We start from the raw sequence: 23,036 nt of genomic DNA on the forward strand, positions 1-23,036 counted from the left end.
TTGGTACTCGGCGTCTCGGCGTCGGAGGTTGTAGCGGCCCGCATCCACCAGCTGCTGGTCCGTTATACGAACTCGAGCGAGCTGGCGGGCCTCCTCCGCACGTTGAAGATATCCGTGGACGTCGGCGTTGAGATCGTCGTCTTCTACGTGCGGAAGCATGGCGTCGAGCATCGTAGTCGGCCTTCTACCGTAGACAAGCTCGAACGGCGTCAGCTGTGTCGTCTCCTGGATAGCCGTGTTGTACGCAAACGTGACATACGGGAGCACTTCGTCCCAAGTCTTATGTTCAACGTCAACGTACATTGACAGCATATCTGCGATTGTCTTGTTCAGACGTTCTGTTAGTCCGTTCGTTTGGGGGTGGTACGCCGTCGTTCTTCGGTGATCCGTGTTGCTGTAGCGTAATACTCCTTGCATCAGCTCCGCAGTAAATGCCGTTCCGCGGTCTGTGATTAGGACTTCCGGGGCTCCATGTCGCAGCACAACCTGGCTTATAAAGAACTTCGCCACTTCTTGTGCAGTACCCCTCGGAAGAGCGGCGGTCTCTGCGTAGCGCGTCATGTAGTCTGTCGCTACGACAATCCACTTGTTCTGTGATCGTGACGTAGGGAACGGGCCTAAAAGGTCCATTCCAATCTGTTGAAATGGTCTCGATGGGACGGCGATCGGTTGCAGAAGTCCGGCGGGTCTTGTCGGCGGCGTTTTTCGTCGCTGGCAGTCACGGCAGCTCCGGACGTAGTGGGTGACGTCAGAGGTAAGGCCGGGCCAGTAGTACCTCGCCTTGATTTTTCCGATAGTGCGGGCTGTGCCCAGATGTCCGGAAGACGGGTCGTCGTGGCACGCTTCCAAAATTTCGTCACGAAGGTCCGCGGGGATGACGAGAAGGTAATTCGCTCTTGTTCCGGGGCTGAAATTCTTCTTCACAAGGACGGAGTTTCTCAGGCTGAATGCTGGTAAGCTGCGTTTGAAGGTCCTAGGAACGGCAACGTCGCATCCCTCGAGGTACTCGATTATGACGCGTAAGTCGGGGTCGGCACGCTGCTGGGCGGCTAGGTCGCTCTCCGTCACGATCCCGAAGAACGCGCTGTCTTCATCAGAGTCTTGTGGTGGTGGGTCGACGGGGGCGCGGGACAGGCAGTCGGCGTCGGAGTGTTTCCTGCCGGATTTATAAACGACTGTAACGTCGAACTCCTGCAGGCGCAAGCTCCACCGCCCAAGACGGCCAGAGGGGTCCTTCAAATTGGCGAGCCAACACAGCGCATGGTGGTCTGTTACAACCTTGAATGGCCTTCCATACACGTATGGGCGAAATTTTGAAATCGCCCATATAATAGCCAGGCACTCTTTCTCAGAGGCAGAATAGTTTTTCTCCTCCTTCGACAGACCACGGCTAGCATATGCGATTACCCTTTCGCAGCCGCTTTGCTTTTGGACAAGGACGGCACCCAAGCCTATATCACTGGCGTCCGTATGCATTTCCGTTTCGGCATTTCCGTCGAAATGAGCGAGCACGGGCGGGCTTTGCAGGCGTTTTTGCAGCTCGCCGAATGCTTTTTCTTGGTCGTTTTCCCAGCTGAAAGGGGTGCTATCTTTCGTCAAGCGCGTGAGTGGCTCTGCAATGCGTGCGAAGTTTGCGACGAAGCGCCGGTAGTATGCGCACAGCCCGAGAAATCTCCGCACGCCCTTCTTGTCTTTCGGCCTAGGGAAGTTCGCGATAGCTGAAGTTTTTGCCGGGTCAGGTAGGACTCCCGCGGCGTTGACGACGTGGCCCAAGAACTTGAGTTCCCCGTATGCGAAACGGCACTTTTCAGGCTTCAGCGTCAACCCCGACGTACGAATGGCCTCGAGTACAGACTCCAACCTTGCAAGGTGTTCGTCGAAAGTCCGGGCGAATACCACTACGTCGTCGAGGTATACGAGGCAGGTGTGCCACTTAAGGCCAGCTAGCACAGTGTCCATGACTCTTTGAAACGTCGCTGGTGCTGTGCACAGCCCAAACGGCATCACCTTGAACTCGTATAGGCCGTCTGGGGTTATAAATGCAGTCTTCTCTCGGTCTCTCTCGTCCACTTCAATTTGCCAGTAGCCGGTCTTCAGGTCCATCGATGAGAAGTACTTCGCGTGGCAGAGGTGGTCGAGGGCGTCGTCGATTCGGGGGAGGGGGTACACGTCCTTTTTCGTGATTTTGTTCAGTCGCCGGTAGTCAACGCAAAACCTTAATGTGCCGTCTTTTTTCTTTACGAGTACGACGGGCGCAGCCCAGGGGCTTTTCGATGGCTGTATAATGTCATCGCTCAGCATGTCGTCGACTTGAGTCCGGATGGCTTCCCGTTCGTGTGCAGAGACGCGGTACGGTGACTGTCGGGTAGGTCGGGCTCCATCTTCGGTTATTATTCGGTGCTTCGCTAGAGGGGTCTGACGTAGTTTTGCGCTCGACGAAAAACATTCGCTATAGCGACGCAGCAAAGCCAATAATTTTTTCCGTTGTTCTTGCGGTAGCGCCGGATTCACGTCGAAGGGCTGCGGGAGCTTGAATGTTTCTACGGGTGTGCGGTCAAAGTCGGCGACTGCGATCACATCACTTGCTTCTTGCGTTTCTTCGAGGAACGCAATTGCAGCTCCCTTGTTTAAATGCTGGTACTCTTCGGTGAAATTAGTGACCAAAACGTGAGATTGGCGTTGCTTAAAGTGCGCAATGCCTCTTGCGACGGAGACACCGCGGTCGAGAAGCAACCTTCGATCACTCTCTACGATAGCGTCGATGTCAGAAGCAGCATCCTCACAGTAGACGGCGATCATCAAGCTTGCGCGGGGTGGCAGGGTGATGTGATCGTCGGCGATCCTGACAGCAGCACGGTGATCGGGGTTCGGCTGCGGCGTCGTGGAGTGATTGGAGGAAAATGTTATCGACTTGGTCTGCAGATCAATTATTGCGGCGTTGTCCGTCAAAAAGTCCATTCCGAGAATCACGTCGCGGGAGCAGTTAGGCAGAACGACGAACGCCGCAGGGTACGTTGTGCCGTCTATGGTGACGCGCGATGTGCACGTTCCACTTGGCGTCACGAGGTGGCCTCCTGCTGTGCGTATGTGGGGACCGTCCCATCTGGTCATAACTTTCTTCAGTTTAGACGCAAATGGTCCGCTCATTACCGAATAGTCAGCTCCCGTGTCTACGAGGGCGACTACGTCAAAGCCGTCGATGGACACCTTGACGTCAGATGCAGTCGTCCTCGAGTTGCGGGTTCGTCGGGGCGTCGTATCTCTGCTTGTACGTGTTGATGGTCGGGCACTGTGCATCGTCGTTGTCGTCGTCTTCTCAACGGACGTCTTGGTCAGGTCGGGTACGCGTCGCGCCGTGTAGCTGTCGTCGTGTTCAGGAGTCTCGTTAGGGCTAGGTCGGGTCGTCGGGATGAAGGCATGTCGTGAATGATGGTCTTCAGCTAGTCGCTGCGTCGTTGGAGGGTTTTCATTTTTCCGCCGTTGTGCAACTTTACCTCCCGAAGTTGCTGCTTTTAGTTTCCCCCGCGTGGGCTGGGGGACCTTCCACGTGAGAAGTCAGCAGTGCTGCGGCGGTTTGGTGACTGAGACGGGTAGGGCGACGGTGAACGGTTGAAGCGGGCTGGTCCTCGGTTGGTGTTGGAGAGGTATTCTTCGATCTCAGCAGGGCGCTGGCCGTATCGGGGGCGTGGGGCGTCGACGGAGAACCCTCGCAAACCGAGCCTCTTGTAGGGACAGCGACGGTAGATGTGGTCGGCCTCTCCGCAGTGGTAGCACAGCGGGCGATTATCGGGCGTTCGCCACACGTCGGTCTTCCTTGGCGTCTGGTATTGGTCTACAGGGCGTCGGGCGGGCGGCGTTGGACGGCGGTATGGCTCAGCCTCTTGACCACGGGTTGGAGCAGGGCGGGGTTGACGAACAGCCGAGGAGTAGGTCATGGCTTGTGGTTCGCGGGGTGCTTCCGACGGCGTAGAAGTTCCCAGTGCGTTTTGGACTTCTTCTCGGATTACGTCGGTCAGGGAAGCCACTTGAGGTTGCGGCGTCGTTGGAAAAAGCTTCCGAAGCTCCTCCCTGACCACTGCTCGGATGGTCTCTCGCAATGTATCGGAGCTTCCATTTGCAGCACCGATGGTCTCCGAGAACAGCGCGTTGACGGGGCGGTCGTACTGCCTGGTTCGAATTTCTAGCGTCTTCTCCATCGCGGCCGCCTCAGACGCGAATTCGGCCACTGTCTTCGGAGGGTTACGGACTAGACAAGCAAAAAGCTCTTGCTTCACTCCTCGCATTAGAAACCTGAGCTTCTTTTCCTCGGTCATTTCAGGGTCCGCACGACGAAAAAGTCGCTTCATCTCCTCAACGAAAATCACGACTCCTTCGTTGGGGTGCTGCGTTCGAGTTTCAAGCAAAAGCGCAGCTCGCTCTTTTCTCACCACGGTAGTGAAGGTCTTAAGGAACTCCCTCTTGAATTGAGTCCAGTCGGTCAAAGAGCTCTCATGGTTCTCGAACCAAGTTCGAGCAGCATCTTCTAAGTAAAAGAAGACATGCCGGAACGTTTCTTCATCGTCCCACCTGTTGAAGATGCGGACGCGCTCCAACTTCTCCAACCATTCTTCGGGGTCTTCAGCGGGGGCTCCCCGGAACGATGGCGGTTCTCGGGGCTGCTGCAGGATGATTGGCGACGTTGTTTCTTGCACCATGGTGTTGGTTGCAGCGTTCCTTCTCTTGGGCCCTTCTGGCAGAAGACCGAACTCGGGCGGTAAATCTTGCAGGCGGGGGCTGGCTCTTGTTGGACTGGCTTGGCGGCTTTTCGAGGTTGTAGTGGGCATGAAGGGTGCGTACCCAGCACCTCCACCAGATGTCACGAAGACAAGGACGATGCAGTGGTGTTGAATGAGAAACACGTTTATTGGAGCGAACTTGTGCTCCCCTAACAACTCAAAGAATACAGAGGCGGCGAAGCAGCGGTCAACAAAGTGATTTGCACAGGCGAGTGACGTCGAATCGAATGCCCCGGCGTCCGCACTGCAGGCTTTTTATCTTTTGGCGCGCGTGGTTCTCGAAACGTCGATTCGCATCGAGAACATAGTAGATCCAAGAAGATTATTCTGGGCTGTTCACGTTAGATCGGAATGCTCTCCCTATCACAACAGATAACACATGCGGCACAGAAAGAAAGAATGGAACACGCGCTTCCCTTGGCGCAGAGATAACACAGACCGGCGCAGCCGGGCGGTAAAAGCAAAACACAAATAAACAAACCCAATGTATGGTTCGCGGCAATATGTTCACTTTCCCAATAAACCCCTCAGTTGTTAGTCAGCGCTGTGTCTGCGTCCTTCCCTGTGTCCTGTTTGTAGTGCGCTGTAATACAAGAATTCTGTAGTACATCTCTCTGAGAGCATATGTCGACTGGAAGAGAAAGAGCGAGAGAGAGCAAGAAATCTAGAAAGGAGAAGTGCGGTGCGAGCGGACTCTACGTATACTTCTCCTGTTCCTTGCAACCATCTTTTTCTCCATTAGAATGAAGTGCTCCAAGCCGCCCCGCGGGTGCATCGGAACCACGGAGAACGCTGATTCTGAGGAAGCAATGGCGTCAGGGAAGGGGAGTACATTCGGATAATATTACGTAAAATAAAACGCAACAAAATAACAAGTAATCTGTTGTAGGCACTTCAATCTGCGTACGTATCCGCGGCAAACCATAAAGTTTTCGCATTCAGAGCAGGCTGAAGCGCACAAAGAAATTTATTATCTTTAATAAAACAAACAATGTTCTTTCAATCTTTGTACTTTTGGTCATATAGAGCTTCGGTGCATGGTAGCGGCTGAAGCACCTTCCGTGTAGGAAGGCTCTAAAAACCTATCCGAGAACATGTACAAACGATGGACGGTTACAAAACCGCGATAGAACAGCGACAGGAAGCTAACGAGACAGTAAACCTAAAAAACCGCAGGAAACACATTGCTCGTACCCGGAGGATTCCGCCTGGCACAATGTCGTCCAGAGTCGATTGGAAGCCATGCCAAAGCGGGGAACCTTAAAGGCTCCCCATCAAACCAACCATGATATGACAGCGGAATTGCCGCCGATCTTATAGACGCAAGTGGAGCTTACGTATTATCTTTTGTTGCATATAAACACACACCAACAGTCTTCGAACGGGAAGAAACAGACATCAAAAACGTACAGCCACGGCCACTCGATCTCCCCCTTTAGTGGAGAGATCGAGTGGCCGTGATACAGCTAAAACGATGCAACGCGTACACTGCGCACCCGAAACAGCGCAGGCGCACACTCTTGCAAGTCAGTCTTCTTTAGAAACATTTTTTTCCCAGATCGCTCCGACTACGCAGATGTAAACCTGCATTTTTTCTTTAACCACGGTCGGAGGTATGGATCGCCTGTATATGAATAGTCTGTAACGGTGTTGGAAACACCGTTAAGCAGGGTACAAAAGATTACGCCTGTATAGCTGTCCGAGTGTTTAATGCACGCTATGCCATTTCGTGCTTTAAACGGGATAACAAAAGCGGGCGACCATGCCATCACGCCATTCTGGTATCACAGGTGTTTGCGGAACCGAATTGCTACTTCAACGAGAATGGGGAATGATATCTCCAGACGGACTACCCTATAAGTTAAACTATCATATGACATTAACGATCCCACCCGGAAATGTCTTGCGGACAGTGGCAATTACGTAATTCAATTGCAGCTTGTGCATCACGAAGACCAAATGCGAAGAAAAGGCAATGCTAGCATTAACAATTAGGAGAAATTTAGATATACCGCAACGCAACGATGATGTCCAACCACAGCAGTGACAAATGAAGATAACAAATGGAAGCTGCGAATAAAGTGAACTAAAGACTGCCGCTCGTCCATGACTGCCCCGCCACGTCCTCATCTCAAACGCTTTTAGGAGGCTGACGAGAACAACCCACATGGTCGAACAATCGATGAACAAATAACAAAATACGCCACAGAATAGCCTGGCTAACACACTAGGCACCAAATAAAGCAAGAAAACTCAGCCAACAGAATTGCTCCGTATTCTCCACAATTCTTTAAGATACCCTTGGCGCCAGAAACAGATTCCGGCCGCTTCGATTCTTAATAGGTAGAATGGAGGCAAAATAAACCACAGCAACCCATCTCAAAAGTCTCATGCACAACCACCAGGGCACAGAAGATCTCCCCGAAGAAGGCCAGAACCCATTTCAAGATGAAAACAACATGACTATGCACCCTCCCCAACCGTACACGATTGCACCCAACCCCGAAATGATCACGCATTCACCAAGATTGGAAATAGAAGCAGATGTGCTAAGTGTAACGAAGAATGGATGAGTGGTGGCTACAGCACTCGGATCCTGCTCTGGAGACCCTGGTTCAAATCGCATACGAAACATATTTATTTTCACATTACAGCCACGCTCATTTTGGTACTATTCGTGCTGTCGCTGACGATGACGACGACTACGGTCACTTTTCGCGTTTGAGGAAACTGCTAAGCGTTTTGGTTTAATTAGAATCAGCACTCGTATTTACGGCAGTCATCGCTAAAGAATCACTCAGCACGTAGCTTTGTCCTTGAAGCTTCACGCACTTGTGCCACTAAAATATTTGCAATGTTCCTCCCAACAAACGAGATAAACGCTTTTGCGAATGTTTCCCTCTATTACTCTTGCATTTGGACTTTTGATTCAGACGAAACAGCCGTTTTTCACGTACTGTCGAGCTATTACAAACGCTCTGCGTCCTGGTTTGAAGGGTCAAGGTGGTAGGAAGACCAAGTGCTAGTATTTTTCCCTCAGGCTCTTCAAGCAAGAATAGCTATCTCTTGGTGGTACGCCAAGAAGAATGGAATGCAGATACTCTTGCGCAACCAAGGAACGAGTGTTTCTTCGTTTTGTTTTAGGAAGGCCGACGCGGTTACTGCAAGCGGCTTTCTTCTCACATGGTAGCCCAAGTGGTATACTGTTCCGAAATAAAAAAAGACCCTTCAGAATCAACTGGTTCTGTGTATATTTGTGTATTTGATTTTTATTTCTTGGCAAAACCAAGGGGAGGCTGAGAGTAAAGGAGGAGGTGGCCTGACAGAAGCCTCTGCCACCCGTGTACAGTGTACGTATTAACAGGGCTTTTCGACGCAATCGAAGCAATAGCAGCTGGGCACCTCAATAGCAACTACCGCTTAAAAATATGGCATACAAAATAGAAGGTAAGGGAAAGAGCAACTGTCACTTTCCTTTCTCAAAACTCTAACGCGCGAGCAGTACTTCGGCACGGTAAACAAAGACAAACACAAAAAACACCCTAGGCCAAGTTTTACGCAATAGGTACAACAGGGCTTTTGTCGCGAAGACGAAATCCCCGACGAACAAGTGCTGGGCGCGCATACAAGAGCAACCGGATGCCTTAAAGAATAACAGGGTAGCGAGTCGCTGCGCCTCCAGGCGTATACAATCGCGACGCCTGCCTCTTCTCAAGTTCCGCTTACCGGCACTGTGTACAAACGAAGTAAAGCCTACTTGAGTACACGCGCCTTTTTAGCTTTTAAACAGACAGATACGCTCGTGCGGGATTATGTCAGGGCAAAAGACAAAGATTTTGTGACGCGTCGATTTCTTTTCTCTGTTATGTGTCGCAATAGGCTCGAGTTATGTTTTATTTTGTACATTCTCCGACGACGCGACGGAAGATATCACGCCTGCGTGAACCAAGCGCTTTCCGTTCACATTTCGAAGCACCTCTGAGGGCAGGGGTGAGCGGGGAAGGACCTCGAGACGCCATGGCGCAAGAGATGACACGCCAAGCGCTACTGTTGCGCCATGTTGTACATCGGCTTTTTACTGTAGCCTAAAAACCATTCTGTACCAAAGCCCCTCAAAAAGCGGGCTTGGCGCCACTTTTCTACGTACACACAATCGTACAAGAAAACCGTGGGCAGATATATGGGTTACTGAACTTTGCATTTTTCGGTACCCATGTCAAGATGTGATTTCGAGTTCTGAAAACGTTAGGAAGATTTATTGATTGCTTTCGACTCTAGTGCAACTGTGCGGCGAGTTCTGCAAAAAAGAAAGAAAAAAGTCAAGGCAGGCGCATTACTCTATACGTGACAACACCGAACCAAAACAACGCCTACAAAAATCGACCATTGAATTCAGCAGCAACCGCAACACACATTCACACATCAGCGCGATGCAGGGAATTTATGAGCGGAGTAAGTAAAGTGAATTGTTATATCGGGTACGGTGTTCATTACAAGGAGTGACACAAAATGACAGATGCAGCAGAAACCAGGGCGAGGATGACCATTAGTACTTTTGTGCCCTTACGAGGTGTTTGCCCATCAGGACGCGTTACGCGTATGCACCAGTGAAACATCGCTAGTCTACGACGGGGGCTTATATATACAACCATAGCCACAATATTGTAGCCGAATTGAACCAACCGCACCTAATCATTGGTTAAAAAGTAGGACGGCTCAGCATGAGGTCGTGTGTTTGACCCCGGCAGCAAAAGCAGAGATAGAACGGACGAAAAATATGAACAGAACGAGCACTCGTACCCGTTTTTGGCTGTGTTTATCGCTTCGATGGAATCGCCACGGCAGAATGATGCTGGATGATGCGGCTGTTAAAACCGCGAACTTTCTTGACTAGTTCTTCCCGCTCCCAAGCGTACCAACGTACTCTGCACGTAAAATTTCGGCTTTGCCACCGTCGTCTAGCGTTTAGTTTCTAACAGTTGGAAGCACAAAACGAAAAAAACCATGAAAAATGAGAACACACAACAACGACGCCTTTTTCGCGTTTCGATATTGTCAGGTTTGGTGTTTGGCTCTGTTCATATGATCATGAATGTGTGGTATCTTTGTTATCTAGTTGTATGGAACATTTTCTGATGGTTCTCGTCTTTACCAACAGGCTCGCGAGCATGAGGCATGCATGCACCACGCGTGAATATAAATGTTGTTGACTTTTGTCGCTTTGGGGCCCTTATCTTAATATTTTGCTCTGCAAATGCATTGTATGGTTAAAAATACGGAGTTAAATGCGTAAGCGTAAACGCCCAAGAATACGCCCGTATAACGTGATGTACTACAAACAAAAATTCAGTAGCGTTACCCTTTAGGTTTTTATTCGCAACAACTCTTGTTCAAATTTTTCTCAACCAATATAATCGGCGTTCAACCAATTCATAAGAGCATATTGAATTCACCACCCGTGATTTCAATAAATGCCCGGCCAGATAAGCTTGACGCACGTTTTACGAAACGAGGCAACAGCAGTAATGTACGGGGGACGGATACTGAAGTTATCGGCTTTTACTCCTCAATGCATTGCCACTGAAGGAATAAAAATAATTGTTCTATTATGTGGTTTTGCACTCCCAGACATAATTACACACCGGACGCCATTTCTAAATCGAGAAGAAATCACACTTTGGGGTTTAAATGTACCTTCTGTGCAGTGCCGACTACCACCAGTCTCTTTGACGGAATTTGGTCTTGTCCCGTCTCGTCAACTGCCAAGGAACGTGTTAAGCTCCTGGCTGCCCAAGAATTCCTAACAGCGCCCTTAACGCCCATTTAAGGAAATCCACGCACAATCTGCAGGGTTAACAACTTTGCTCCCCCAAACTCTTCTAGACGACCTTGTGTAGTATGTGATCGACGCACACCCCACTCTTTCAAGTGTTTGGCTCCTCGATTATCAATCTCTAAGTCACCATTGACTTCCCCAGCATATATAACGCTGGAAATCCTATTTTTTGTCGCAAAAAAGGCGGGAATTCGAGGATTTCAGTGTTTGAGATAGTGTGCGATTTGGCTGTGGCATTCGTTTTTCTCATATATTTCTATGGAGTGGGGAATCCTGGGACTACCCGCGGACTACCCGTGGTGAATGGGAGACTGTAAATCGGACGGCCCCACTATATCTTCTAAACTTCATCTGTAGTATGTTTCTTCCAGTCCCATTGTCGCCGTAACTCAAATCATGGCCTCAGGCCTCTTCCCTAAACGAAGGTCAATCATGCAATTATTTTACAACATACGCAAAAGCAACGGGCAGTGCTCAACACTGGCCTTAGTTAGCAATGATAGCTAGTGCTAACTAACTGCGGCGTAATAACTAGAGCAGGTCGCGCGTGCTCTGTTGCACAGCGCACCCGGAAGCCGTAGGGCTGCTCGCGGGGCCCCGCGGTCTGTGGCTGTCAGCGCCGTTGACACGGAGCTCCCAAGTGTGAATGGCTTGCGAAGAATGGGCAGCATTCACGGCGTGCCGTACATTCGCGTCCGCTGCCCGAACCGACTTCATAACTGGGGCCTGTATTGCATAAAAGCAGGCATAAGGCTTGCTGTTTGCGAGCGCGTATGCCGTCGGGCAAGGCCGTAAGCGCTGATCAACAGAGCGTTTTGAGCTAGTATATAGCTGAACAAAGATTATGCATAATATTAATGTAGACTAATTAAAGAGAGATTAATCAGCGTGTAACCGTGTAATATGACCAACGAACTCTCCAAAACAGTGCACCGTGATAAGAATGACGATACTTCAGTGATTATCAGGTAGAAATTACAGTAAAGGCCGAGGACGGAATCAAGCATTGTCTGTTATCGATTGATGATTTGACCTCATGCGATATTCTTCAAAGGAAACAAACGTGAAGACGCCACGTACACCGTGTAGCGTTGTTTTCTAATTGATACGAAAGCCTCAGTTCAAGGAAATGTTACCTCGTTGGCGCATACGGCCGCCGTCATCAACGCGTCGCTTGAACCCAGGGCCGATGTGTGCAGACGTATATATTGTTGGAAAGTCTAGTGTTTGTTTAAAAAAAAGCTGGCATGTAGAGATTGCAGTGCTTTGTAAAGTGTGCGATTCGGCTCTGGATTCGCTCAGCTCTATACTCGCGTGCACAGTGTTGAGGTCAAACGCACTCACAAAGCTCTGCCTCACGACTTCAACCACAACGACACTCAGCAATAGCGGCGCGGCTCACATGGTTTTTCATTTGCTCAAAGTAAGACTGTGAAAAAAGTGCGAACAAAGCAAAAAGAAGCAACCAACGCTGTTTAAGCCGGCGTTTACCCATGGAAGAGTAATGTTGCAGCGCGCTGATGAAAACCTCGTAATTTTTCAGGTCTTCGAGCTGTTGGAGACATTTCAGTGAGCCGTACGTGCGGCCCTTAAAACAACGAAAGGCGAATGCAGCGCGAACGCTCTAAAAGCGATCGCACCCGGGCAGCTCCCATCGTGTGAACCTTACGGATGCCACCAGCTTGCCGTTAATTGCGTTTTCTCGTAGCGCAGTAAATTTCACGTCGTGTGTTAGCCAATCCAACGCGTCCAAAACTTCGCAGTTTCTCCCCAACAGCTTCAACGCTGTAAAAGCTAAAGGATGCACTTTGCGGTCGGTTGCACAGCATCTTCACCGAAAAACCTCGAGCGAGCTAGTAGAGTTCAAAATGCTAGATTTGGTCAAAGTTGTGTAACCCGCAGTCCCAATTAGGATGAACGGCCTGTCATTAATTAGTGATTTAAGCGGAACGCGGGAACACATCGAAATTAGCTTTTTCCTCATTTTTTTCGTGCACACTGGCAGGAGGTTGCTTATGTCGAAATATATGCTTGTTCCTATTTTGCACCCAATTCCGCTGACCGAGAGGCATTTTGGCATATTCGATGGAGACGCGATGTAGCCTTCTACGAGACATCGACATGGCCCAATAGAACTGACGTTGGCGAAAGCACGAACCGTTTGACGCGTTTGTATTTCCCGCGCGATGCTTTTGTGGAATTGCTTGGTGCGTGTCCACGTCAGCGAGCACCTATAAAACTGAACCCGGTTTTGCGATTCGACAACATGTGGAAAGGATTTAGGCGCGAAACATAGGAGTAGCGGCGTAGATACCACCACCTCCTATAGTGCATCAGGTCGCAGATCCCGTGTTCTTGACTGAGGATTTTGCTCCCGATTCAGGGTCCACGTTCGCGCTCCAGATTTTGCCCAGTTATTTTGTCTCCCGTGCAATCTCTATATTGCCTGCACGCAGAAATGAGGGTTGTATACACATGCGAATTGAGCAGGGATATTTCGAAAGACGATGTCACACTGAAATGTAAGTATTACCTTGAACACTATATTATTCGCCAATAATTCGTTAAGACACGTCTGACCGTGGATTACCGAGAATGAAATTTCTGTGAAGCGCACGAAAATTTGTGTCTACGCAACGACCCTTGCTCGAGGCATGTGGGCTTAAAAAAGGGCTACATACTAAGGACAACGCTTTAGGTTGGAAACATATACCAAGACTTGAAAGCAAGAGTTCGCAGTCAAAGAAAAACAAGTTTTGAAAGGAGGGGCTCAATACAAACGGAATTATTACACTACAGCGAACAGCAGGTGTGCTATCGGAGAGATCAGCGCCGTAAATATCTGTTTCATTTTATAGCCTCTTCCATTTCTCGTGAATGGAACGTGAACGGGACCAGCCGTTCTCGCCAGATGAAAGCTCGCGCTGGAACTTGACGCATTTATCGCGCGCAAATTTCGCGCGTAAAAGTATTTGGCCTGAAATGTTTCTTGGCTTGACAATGTCGCTTGCAGGCGATATAACGGCGCAAGTGGGTTTTAGAAATAAATATTCCAAAGTTATTGTCGATACTAATCTTACGCGATCACTTCTAAACCTCCGCTGCTCGCGCAGTCTACAACGCCTATTTCTGAGAAAGTCGCAGTCTGTGATGAACACGCGGTGTCAAGAAGTGTCTTTACCAGGATCGTTTTATGCACCTATTATCGGAGCGCTTCAGACCAGTTATCAAAGCAACCGGCACGGTTCTACTCCATTCCCGCAATTTAGTGCGTACGGGGACTAGCAGAAACATCGACGACGGATTAAATGTGCGGGTTCTCATATTTACCGGAAATGCCACAAGGAAGACGAGTGCGCACCCGGCCACCACATTACACTAACAATCGCGGAAATCACGACAGCATGCGGGCTAATCATTTCCAGTGCTTTCGTAAGAGAGCGCACGAGAATCATCGACGAGCGCTGAAACACGTGCTTTCCGAGTTTCGGCATCATCAAAACGAAACTTCACTATCGTCACCGTCGCGGAGCTATCAAGGTCCGTGGTCGTCATCGACTCACCCGTGTGCCGAGAAGGCGGACCCGAAGGCGTCCCCGTTGCAGGCCAGCTCCAGCGTGACCGCCGCGTCGTCGGGCACCTGGCCGAGCAGGCAGTTGGCGTGCTCGTAGCCCGTCAGGCACGTGCCGTTCACGCGCAGCACCACGTCTCCGGGCCGGATGAGGCCCGTGCGGTCCGCTTCGCCGCCGGGCACCACAGAATGCACCACGGCGCGCACTCCCGGCGCGTCGCCCACGCCGCACGTGGCCAGCGAGGACCTCCGGGCCCGGGCCGGCGAGCTCATGGGACTACATCGGGGGCTGCCGCCGTACGCGTTGGAAGCAGGCGCCGGGCCCAGCACGAGCCCCAGACCACCCTGGCGACGCTTCACCAGGGACACCGGACGGGACATGGCGAGGGCCGCGCGCAGGAGAGGCCTTCTCCGCGCGCAAAACTTCGGCGCGCCGCTTTTGCGGCCCGCCGGCCGGAGGAGCGGAGGCGGAAGGGGGTCGGGAGTAGAGGAGGAGGGGGAAGAGGAGGAGGAGGAGGGAGCGCGCCGCGTGGTCTGCATTTGAACGTTTCTCCTCCCTGCATTTCTTCTGACCATCTACTACTCTTCTCTGTTTTGGGGATGAAGGGAAGAGGAGGCGGAATAGAGGATGAGAGAGAAAGAGAGGAGGCGCCAATCTCCGAGGCGCCTCCCCAGATCTAGGGAATGCTAGGGAACGCGAGAAAACACCGCGTGGGCTGGGACTCCGACTGTCGAAACTCCGGCAGTGGTATTCCGCAGAGTGGCAACGCAGTGTTCGTCCGGGAGATTTGGGAGTGTGGAAAACTAATGCAGGTTCGCAAAGTACGTTACGCAACACAACAGATATTTCTGTGCGCTGGATTTCAGCCGCAGGAAAAATTAAAACCACCGAAATTATACGCGGACAGATATAGAACTGACCACGAAGAATAAAGTAAAATATAGGAGGATATATTCCGGAACGCTGAAGACTTCCGTGTTGCATCATCTCGACTGTCATCCCGATTGTCTGCTGCGCGGGACAGAAAGAATTGCTCAACAATCTAGTCGCTATTTGCGTCTATTCTGCTTGTGATGATTCTGTTTTTGAAAATGTATAATGCAGTCAGAAAAACGATAAAAAAATTGAACGAGAGAAAAAATAACTGAATTTTAAACACTACAAAAAACTAGTATGCGACTAAAAGAAGATGTGAAGGTTTTGTAACTGAGTCCAGCATTAGACCCTCGCAAGTGATGGGCTGCAGATGGAACGTTAACCAACCCGCAATGCAGAAGAGGTTGTAGAGGACGTGCGGTATAAACAAGCTCGCTGACCGCAAATTCCTCGCAGTGTATTTGCAAATTAATATTTTTCCTCCTTTCGCTACTATATAGGTTATGGGAACTCCGTTTTTGTAAGCTGATTGTCAAACATCGCTAGCAACTTTTTCCGGCTGCCTGTCACAAAGCCAGGGCGTCAGACTCGGCCGGGAAGTAGATTTTAAAGTCAGGGTTTTTCCTTTACCAGTTCTACCGCCTGCTAAAATATCACGTTTTAGTCTTTGGACACACAACAATGGGCGATGATGCAAACGCAGCAAAGCAGGCAGAATCAGCATTCAGTTCTCATGTCAAACGAACTGTTTGCACAATTACATTCGCTGTTTTTCTACTCGCGCATTGTGTAGAAGTGTAAATGCCACGAAGCACTCGGTATGCTGTCGGCAATGTGACTGCCTGCGACAAGCGCTAGAGAGGCTTTGATCAGGCATTTCGGTAAGCGTTGACCATCTAGCGCGTGTAATATTTATGTCCACAGGATAAATATTTGACAGGAATATTCGATTTCGTTTGCCTAGAAACGACAGCATCGTGACTTACCGCTGCTGCTGCTTTACTAGTAGTCCTGTGATAAAATTTTTGAAATCAACTTAACACGTTGTTTATGAGCAGAATAAAAAAACAAAGACAAACACGGTCCTTAATTTGTGTTTTCTCAATAGACGCGAAAAGCATAAAATACTCTGCAATCGCAAAACGAGAAAACGAAGAAGAAGAATTTGGAATCAGCCTGCTTAATCTGGAATTAATTTGATGATTGATTGATTGTGGGGTTTAACGCGCTGACGCAACGCAGGCGATGAGGCGCGCCGTAGTGGAGGGCTCCGGATTAATTTTGACCACCTGGGGATCTTTATCGTGCGCCGAAATCTCGTACACACGGGCGTTTTTGCTTTTCGCCTCCATCAGAAAAGCGGCCGCCGCGGCCGGGAAACGAACCCGCGACCTTGTGCTCAGCAGCGCAACGCCTTAGCCACTGAGCCACCGCGGCGGGTAGGAATTAATTTGAGATTTTACTGGTATTACATCCCACCCTAACGTAGCCTACATCGACAGCATTTTTTACCATCAGTTTTGAAGTTTTCAGTTTCAGATTATTTTGGGTAACAAACATTACACAAGGCAATCAATCAGCAAAGAGGTCTCTACGGATGACAGTATCCCACTCACAAACGCCTTAATGACTGAAGTTACGAGACAAGTAAAGAGATTAGAGCCCTTTAAAATCGGAAATTCGTGCAATATAAGCGTGCCCAGGACGGGAGAGGCAGAGAACATTTTATGTCCAGATGTCGGCTGGAAGAGAGGAGACGTGGAAGGGAGTCAACCGGCTTCCTTCTTAAACGACGACCAAGGGTCCTTGCGTCTCGGCGGCGACCTTGACGATCCAGACGGCGCGAAGCTGGATGTCCGTGTCGGTGCTGAGCAGTGCACTCTGCCACTGGAAACAGACAGTGCCACGTAAGGTGCGCCCAGGTTTTATTTCTATTTCATTTGCAACTTTAGCTGACTGGGACCTTAGGGCAAGAAGAAAGGCCCTGCGCACGGCATCAACTTTACGGTGCTGATGGGATCACAGAGTTGTGGCATCACCACTGCGCTGTGAGAACAAGGTAGACATCAGGTAGAAGAGAGTAGACAATCACAATGTGTCAGTTGAGGTCATTTATTCTGTAGTTGCTTGCAATTGCGACGCCTGGCGCCAGACCCAACCCAACCATTTTTGCAATTCACTCACTCACTCACTCACTCACTCACTCACTCACTCACTCACTCACTCACTCACTCACTCACTCACTCACTCACTCACTCACTCACTCACTCACTCACTCACTCACTCACTCACTCACTCACTCACTCACTCACTCACTCACTCACTCACTCACTCACTCACTCACTCACTCACTCACTCACTCACTGTTACATTCGAACGATAAAAGAAATCTCTTTCTGTCTGTGATCTCTTCTTGGCGAAAATGCGCCGTGATACTGGTTATACGGGCAACGAACACCCGTCAAGCTACCGGTGATAAGCTCATGACCCCGGGCAGCGTTCAGAGCAAATGCCGCTCATAATCAACTGCCGACAGCTGTCTCTCTACAATTAACCCTTCCTGATGACAGGATTGTGTAAAAAATGCAAAAGCTGCAGTACACCACTCTATCCCCTATAAGTGATCGTTAATGAGTGTCGGTTCAAATAAAGCGATGGAATACGGAGTGACTTGCGATGGTTTATTACAGCGAGTCTCCGGGCCCCACTGCGTCTGATGAGTGCGTCGATATAACGCTTACGTTAACCGGTATGTTAATCTGTCGTGAGAGGAACCACATCCACAACTTTCTACCCGAGTTATCGTTTCGCGGTACTCAAAATTACATTCTGCTGCTTTTGGTTTGCTCTAGCGACAACACACGCGATTTTTAATATGTTTTGGAGTCCGTAGGGGAATTAGAACGACAGTACCACCTGGTTACGCCTAATTTTTTGCAGGCATGACTGCAATAGAAGCCATCAAGCTCCGTCTCACTTGATGTGTCTTGAGGGAAAAAAAGGTCGAAGATAATGAAATGCTGCCGGGAGAGAGAAAACGGTTTTTAATGAAACTGGTGAGGCTAGTGTTGTACACGCAACCATCTTGCTACGCCACGTGAATGGAAAAAAAAATGGCTCCAATCCACGCTGTGAAGGTGGTTGGAAAACAAAGCTGTAAGCGACACCCACAACAATTCGACATCACTTGAATTCACACACGTACATTTCCCTGCACTCTACAGACGACATATCCCACTGCAGCCATCATACTTTTTAGGCGGCGAACCCATGCTTTCTGTTAAGCGGGTTTTGGAATTTCTGAGGTCAAATTTTTACAGCTCATTTTGTACCACCCATGATTATCCTGGCCCTATGCACCACTCATTTCATCCTCTAAGGCATTGTAGTTTATTCATTTTTATTTTTATTTTTGTATTTTTTAGTTATGCCTAACACAAGGGTTAAACACTTTTTTTGGCGCTCTTTGCCCTTCGGTGGCTTTGCGCCAAGGAACCGGCAATCATTGATTTATTGAATTCGCACACATGACTCTACAAAGAGTGAAACCAGAGATTCTGCCAGCCGTTACCTACGATTCACTCCAGAGAGCGCCCTCCCCCGCCTCAGCCACTGAATCAAAACCAGCGTCTGTCTCCCCGTATTCACGTGTGGGCGTAGCTTAGTCGCTAAGACGACGGGCTCTCACTTAGCTTGTCTTCTGGCCCAGGTTTTACCTTTAGTTGGGGGGGGGGGGGGGTGTCCCGAAAGCAGCGTCGGCAGAAAGAAAAGGCAGAGTTTTTTCCAAGGGTTAGGAGGAGGGCAGCACACTGCGGCTTCTATGTCATTTCTCTCACTGCTTCCACTACACTCTTGTTTCATTATCCCCTCCAAAAAGCGCCCCCCCCCCTCCACAGCCGCTGAATCAAAACCACCGTCTGTCTCCCCATCTCCACTTGTGGGCGTAGCGTAGTCGCTAAGACGACGGACTCTCACGCCACTTCTCTTCGGGCCCACGTTTGATCCCTGGTGGCGCCAGTAGCTTTGTTCAGCCTGGTTGGACCTGCCGCGGTGGCGCAGTGGTTAAGGCGTTGCGCTGCTGAGCAAAAGGTCGCGGGTTCGATTCTCGGCTGCGGCGGCCGCTTTTCTGATGGAGGCGAAAAGCAAAAGTTCCCGTGTGTGCAAGATTTCGGCGCACGTTAAAGGTCCCCAGGTGGTCAACATTAACCCGGAGCCCTCCACTACGGCGCGCCTCATCGCCTGCGTTGCGTCGGCGCGTTAAATCCCGCAAGCAATCAATCAATGTTTAGCCTGATTGGGAGTTCCTTGAGGCGCACACGACGAAACCTTTGGTTGGTAGAGGGAGAAAGCTTTGCTTTTTTCAAAAAGATGAATGGGGTGACTATGAAGACGATGACGATGACTGCATTAATAATGCGAAGGCTTACGTGAAGTTATTCACAGACACTGGTCTAGTTCTGCACTTCGCCGAGAAGACAGCACACGTTCTGTTGCTTGGGATGTGCACTTACGACTCGGACAGGGAGATAACATGTCGCTCAGTTGTAACCTCACAGAGAGCGCCTGGCCCAACCGCCCTGTATTGGGCGTTCTCGGCACTGAAAACCATACTACCGTGGGGCTGTAAGATGATAGGCGCAGCTACCGTAGCGTATGTTGCTTTATATGAGCTTTCAAACGCCCTGCGGTACAACTGAACTCGCGTTTCATATTCTCTTTGGCTTCGTAAGCAGTATACGACTCAAATTCAGTAAATAGACTTCCGTATGCGGCCGGTGAAAGTGACTGACTTTCGCGTGTGTACCAGGGGAATAGAGGCGTCGGCGGTAAGGTTAGTAATAGGCACCGGATTGTAAGGGAGAAATGATCGCCTCGTTTCGATGCACAGAATCTTTAGGAGGCCGCCGACATCGCGCCGTTTGCCCTGAAAAACTACCTGAAACTGTTTTCGAGTGCGCACACTTCGTCCTTCAGCGCTAGTTAAGGAACAGACGCTAGTTTTAAACCCTCCGTTAAAGGGGCCATGATGACAAAATAGAAGTATCATTCACAAAAAAAAAATGCTGTTTTGTTCAGGTAACAATGACGTTAATTTTATCGCAAACTTGAAACAAGTGTGAAGATATTAAAAAACACATGTGAAGCAGTGGCGACTTTCCCTAGCCTCGTTCCGGCAACTTTTGGACGACGTCACAGAAAATTATTTGTGCGCTTGGCGCCGTCGACCAAGTAGTACCACAGCACAGCCGATGGGCCAGCGATTCCAGAAAAAAAACCTGTACGGGTAATTGAAAACTTCTGTATCACACTGGTTGCCGGAGCACTTAACGCAACTTGCCACCACTTATGATAGCCTAGAGGGTGCCTGACCTCAAGTTCAAGATACCGACTGTATCAAAACAACGGCTCTGCGTTCTTGCCTAATTTAAAGAAGTGAAATAAATTACGAAGTTTTAATAGGGTATGCTGTAATTTAAGAAGGATCCTTCAAGCCACTTCAAATGTTTTTGTAATTCAAATAATACTGCAGGTAACTTCCCCTTATTAGGGATACAGACTTGCGACCACTGAGAACGCTGCATTATCGACGTTTTCTGAAATGCTGCAACAAAGCTGAATCCATTCAAGCTGCTAGGGCTCCGTCAATGACTTGGTCATCAGAGAAATCTTCACGTCTTAAGGGTTGCGGTGGTGTGGGCAGGATATAAGTTAGGCTGCAGCCACGGCTGCCGCCAGAGCCTGCGTATGTGGCCTCCGTGCGGCGTTCCCTTGCATGTTCCTCTGAATTGTATTTCAGTGGGCTATTGCGTTCCATATCTTCCGATGAAGTAGGCGCTTGAGAGCCCATTGTGGTAGAGAAAGTACCGACGTGCCGGAATGTGCCCAGAGGTGCGACTGCGTTCTCTCATTACCGCCGTAATGACGTTGTTCCGGTGGTTGGAACGTGCTGCTTGTGGCGATCATCGGCCGGTTGCAGTGAACATGTACAGTCTTTGTAACAATTTCCCGGGCCGCACCAAATGTTTCTGCGGAACAAAGAATTCAAAGCAGAAGCTGAACGTTTGCCTGCGACCAAAAGGCGTTATGACAATAAGAAAGAAAGGTGTTTTATCCAGCTTTCTGGCTAAAAAGTTTCTGCCTTGCTCGAGAGGCCAGCTTCTGGTACAAATTTTTGTGGCCCATGCACTTTTGGCATGACCTAGAAAATTTTGACGAATACTCGACGTCCTCCGGTGTGAAGGAAGCCTTTGTGATACAACATTGCCGTGCTATATTTGTCCCCAGGAGTGTTTGTGTTCCGCGGTTGTCGGTGCGCCAGTGCTAGGCCGCTCTGGCTGTACCATCAAGTCACCGACAACCGGCCGCTCATTCGAATCCACAGTCGGTCGACGGGAAACGCAGACGCGCAATCCGTGGGCGTGCCATTACTAGCGACTGTGAACCAGCCCCAGGTTGTAGAGGCATTTGTGGACGCTGGTGCCCAAGACGGCGTTTTAACTACGGCAAACGAATGCTCCTCTCATTCAGAAGCGAACCAAAACTGCGCTTACGAAACACCCCGTACCTGGCCTTCTATGCTGGTGGAGCTTACAGCCATCCGGGACGGACTGCAAGCGCTACTACCGGCACTTCTTCAAGGTCCTGGATGTTTTACGGCACAAATTTACACGGACTCAACGGTGGTCATACAGGATTTGAGACGCGTAACCGCCAACTCGTCTGTCTCAAGAGAAATTCATAACCTGCTGGACACGTACCCCTGCCCTCTCGGACTGTCGGGGATCGGGCGTAATACTGTAACCGCGCATATTGCGGCGGATAGTTTCTGTCACGCTACGTCGGTTCCACAGCCGCGCTCTTGCTGACAACTTACCCACATGACCAATTTATCCAACTAAAGGAAGATCTGCGTCGCGCCACACGCACTCTCATCCCACCATGTGGAACAGACCTTCCCAGTGGGCTCGCCCGCTGGGAGGAGGTCCTGCTGCGTAGACTTCGAGTGGGGCGGCCCTCTCTCCTGCGGTAACCCGGGCGTGGCCACCGCGATACCATGCCCCATTTACCACGAACTGCCCCTTCTGTACTGCCCCTGCCGAAGACGCCGACGCCAACCAGCTGCTATGGACGTGCCCTTCCCCGAGGGCAGCGAGATCCGGACACCTTCGCGGCACAGGACTGCATCCTGGGGGACCCCCCGATATTCAGCGATGGCTGTGGGGGCCCCACCACCGCTGTCTTCTGGAATTCCTCCGGAAAACGGGTGCCAACTTGTACCTGTAGGACCTTATGCCAAAGAGCATACTGTCACAATTAAAAAAAAATTATGCCTGCTCATTTTGTATTTTGTTTTTTTGCACATAGAACATCAGGCTCGTTCGTTAAGCGACCTTGCTTTTGTGCTTATTTATTTATTAAAAAAACAAATAGAGAGAAAAAAAGAACCCCTAAAAATCAGTTTCCCGTCCATTTTTTTCTCTTCGCGTTACTACCACTATGCAGAAACGTCCCATTTAATTCGCCAGTAGTTCAAAGTGTGCAACACCGGGGCCCACAGAATGAACTGAACGTGTTTTCACATTCAGCCTCGGAATGTGTATCACGGACGAAAATTCGGGACTAAAATACGATTTACAGTAGCAAAACCACAGCCCTGACAGCGCCAGTATTGGATGAACAAAAAATTGGAGGCGATGAATGCATCGTTTGTTGGGGAACGGTTTTATTTGGCCCTGGTGGTAGAGTTTCTCTTCGCAGAATAATCTGTACTGCACCGAAGGGCAGATGAGTGCAAGGGCAGCCCACCCTAGACAGACGAAGGAGAAAAACGCGGAACGAGAACTTCTTACCCGAACCAAGATTCGTGTCTGGGGAAGAGACTAGTAAAAAGAAAGCTAAAGAAGGCTGACCGTTGTTTTCTCAAGGAAGAAGGTCAAGGAGAAGGACAAAAACAAAAAAAAGGTGACGATGATGGCC

The 23,036-nt window shown here is 49.8% G+C and overlaps 1 protein-coding gene across 1 annotated transcript in view; it reads right to left on the reverse strand.

Moving 5' to 3' along the window:
• LOC144166165 (nitric oxide synthase-like protein) overlaps positions 1-14,599 on the reverse strand; it is a 527,573-nt gene extending 512,974 nt beyond the window's left edge. Inside the window, 1 exon segment of the mRNA XM_077695765.1 lies at positions 14,175-14,599. Coding sequence (XP_077551891.1) covers positions 14,175-14,563 — 389 coding nt within the window. The 5' untranslated portion in view covers positions 14,564-14,599.
• Positions 14,600-23,036: the final 8,437 nt, after the last annotated feature.

The sequence above is a fragment of the Haemaphysalis longicornis genome, unplaced genomic scaffold, assembly GCF_048455015.1.
Source record: "Haemaphysalis longicornis isolate Haplotype H1 unplaced genomic scaffold, Haemaphysalis longicornis Haplotype H1 scaffold_16, whole genome shotgun sequence".
Classification (NCBI taxonomy): Eukaryota; Metazoa; Arthropoda; class Arachnida; order Ixodida; family Ixodidae; genus Haemaphysalis; species Haemaphysalis longicornis.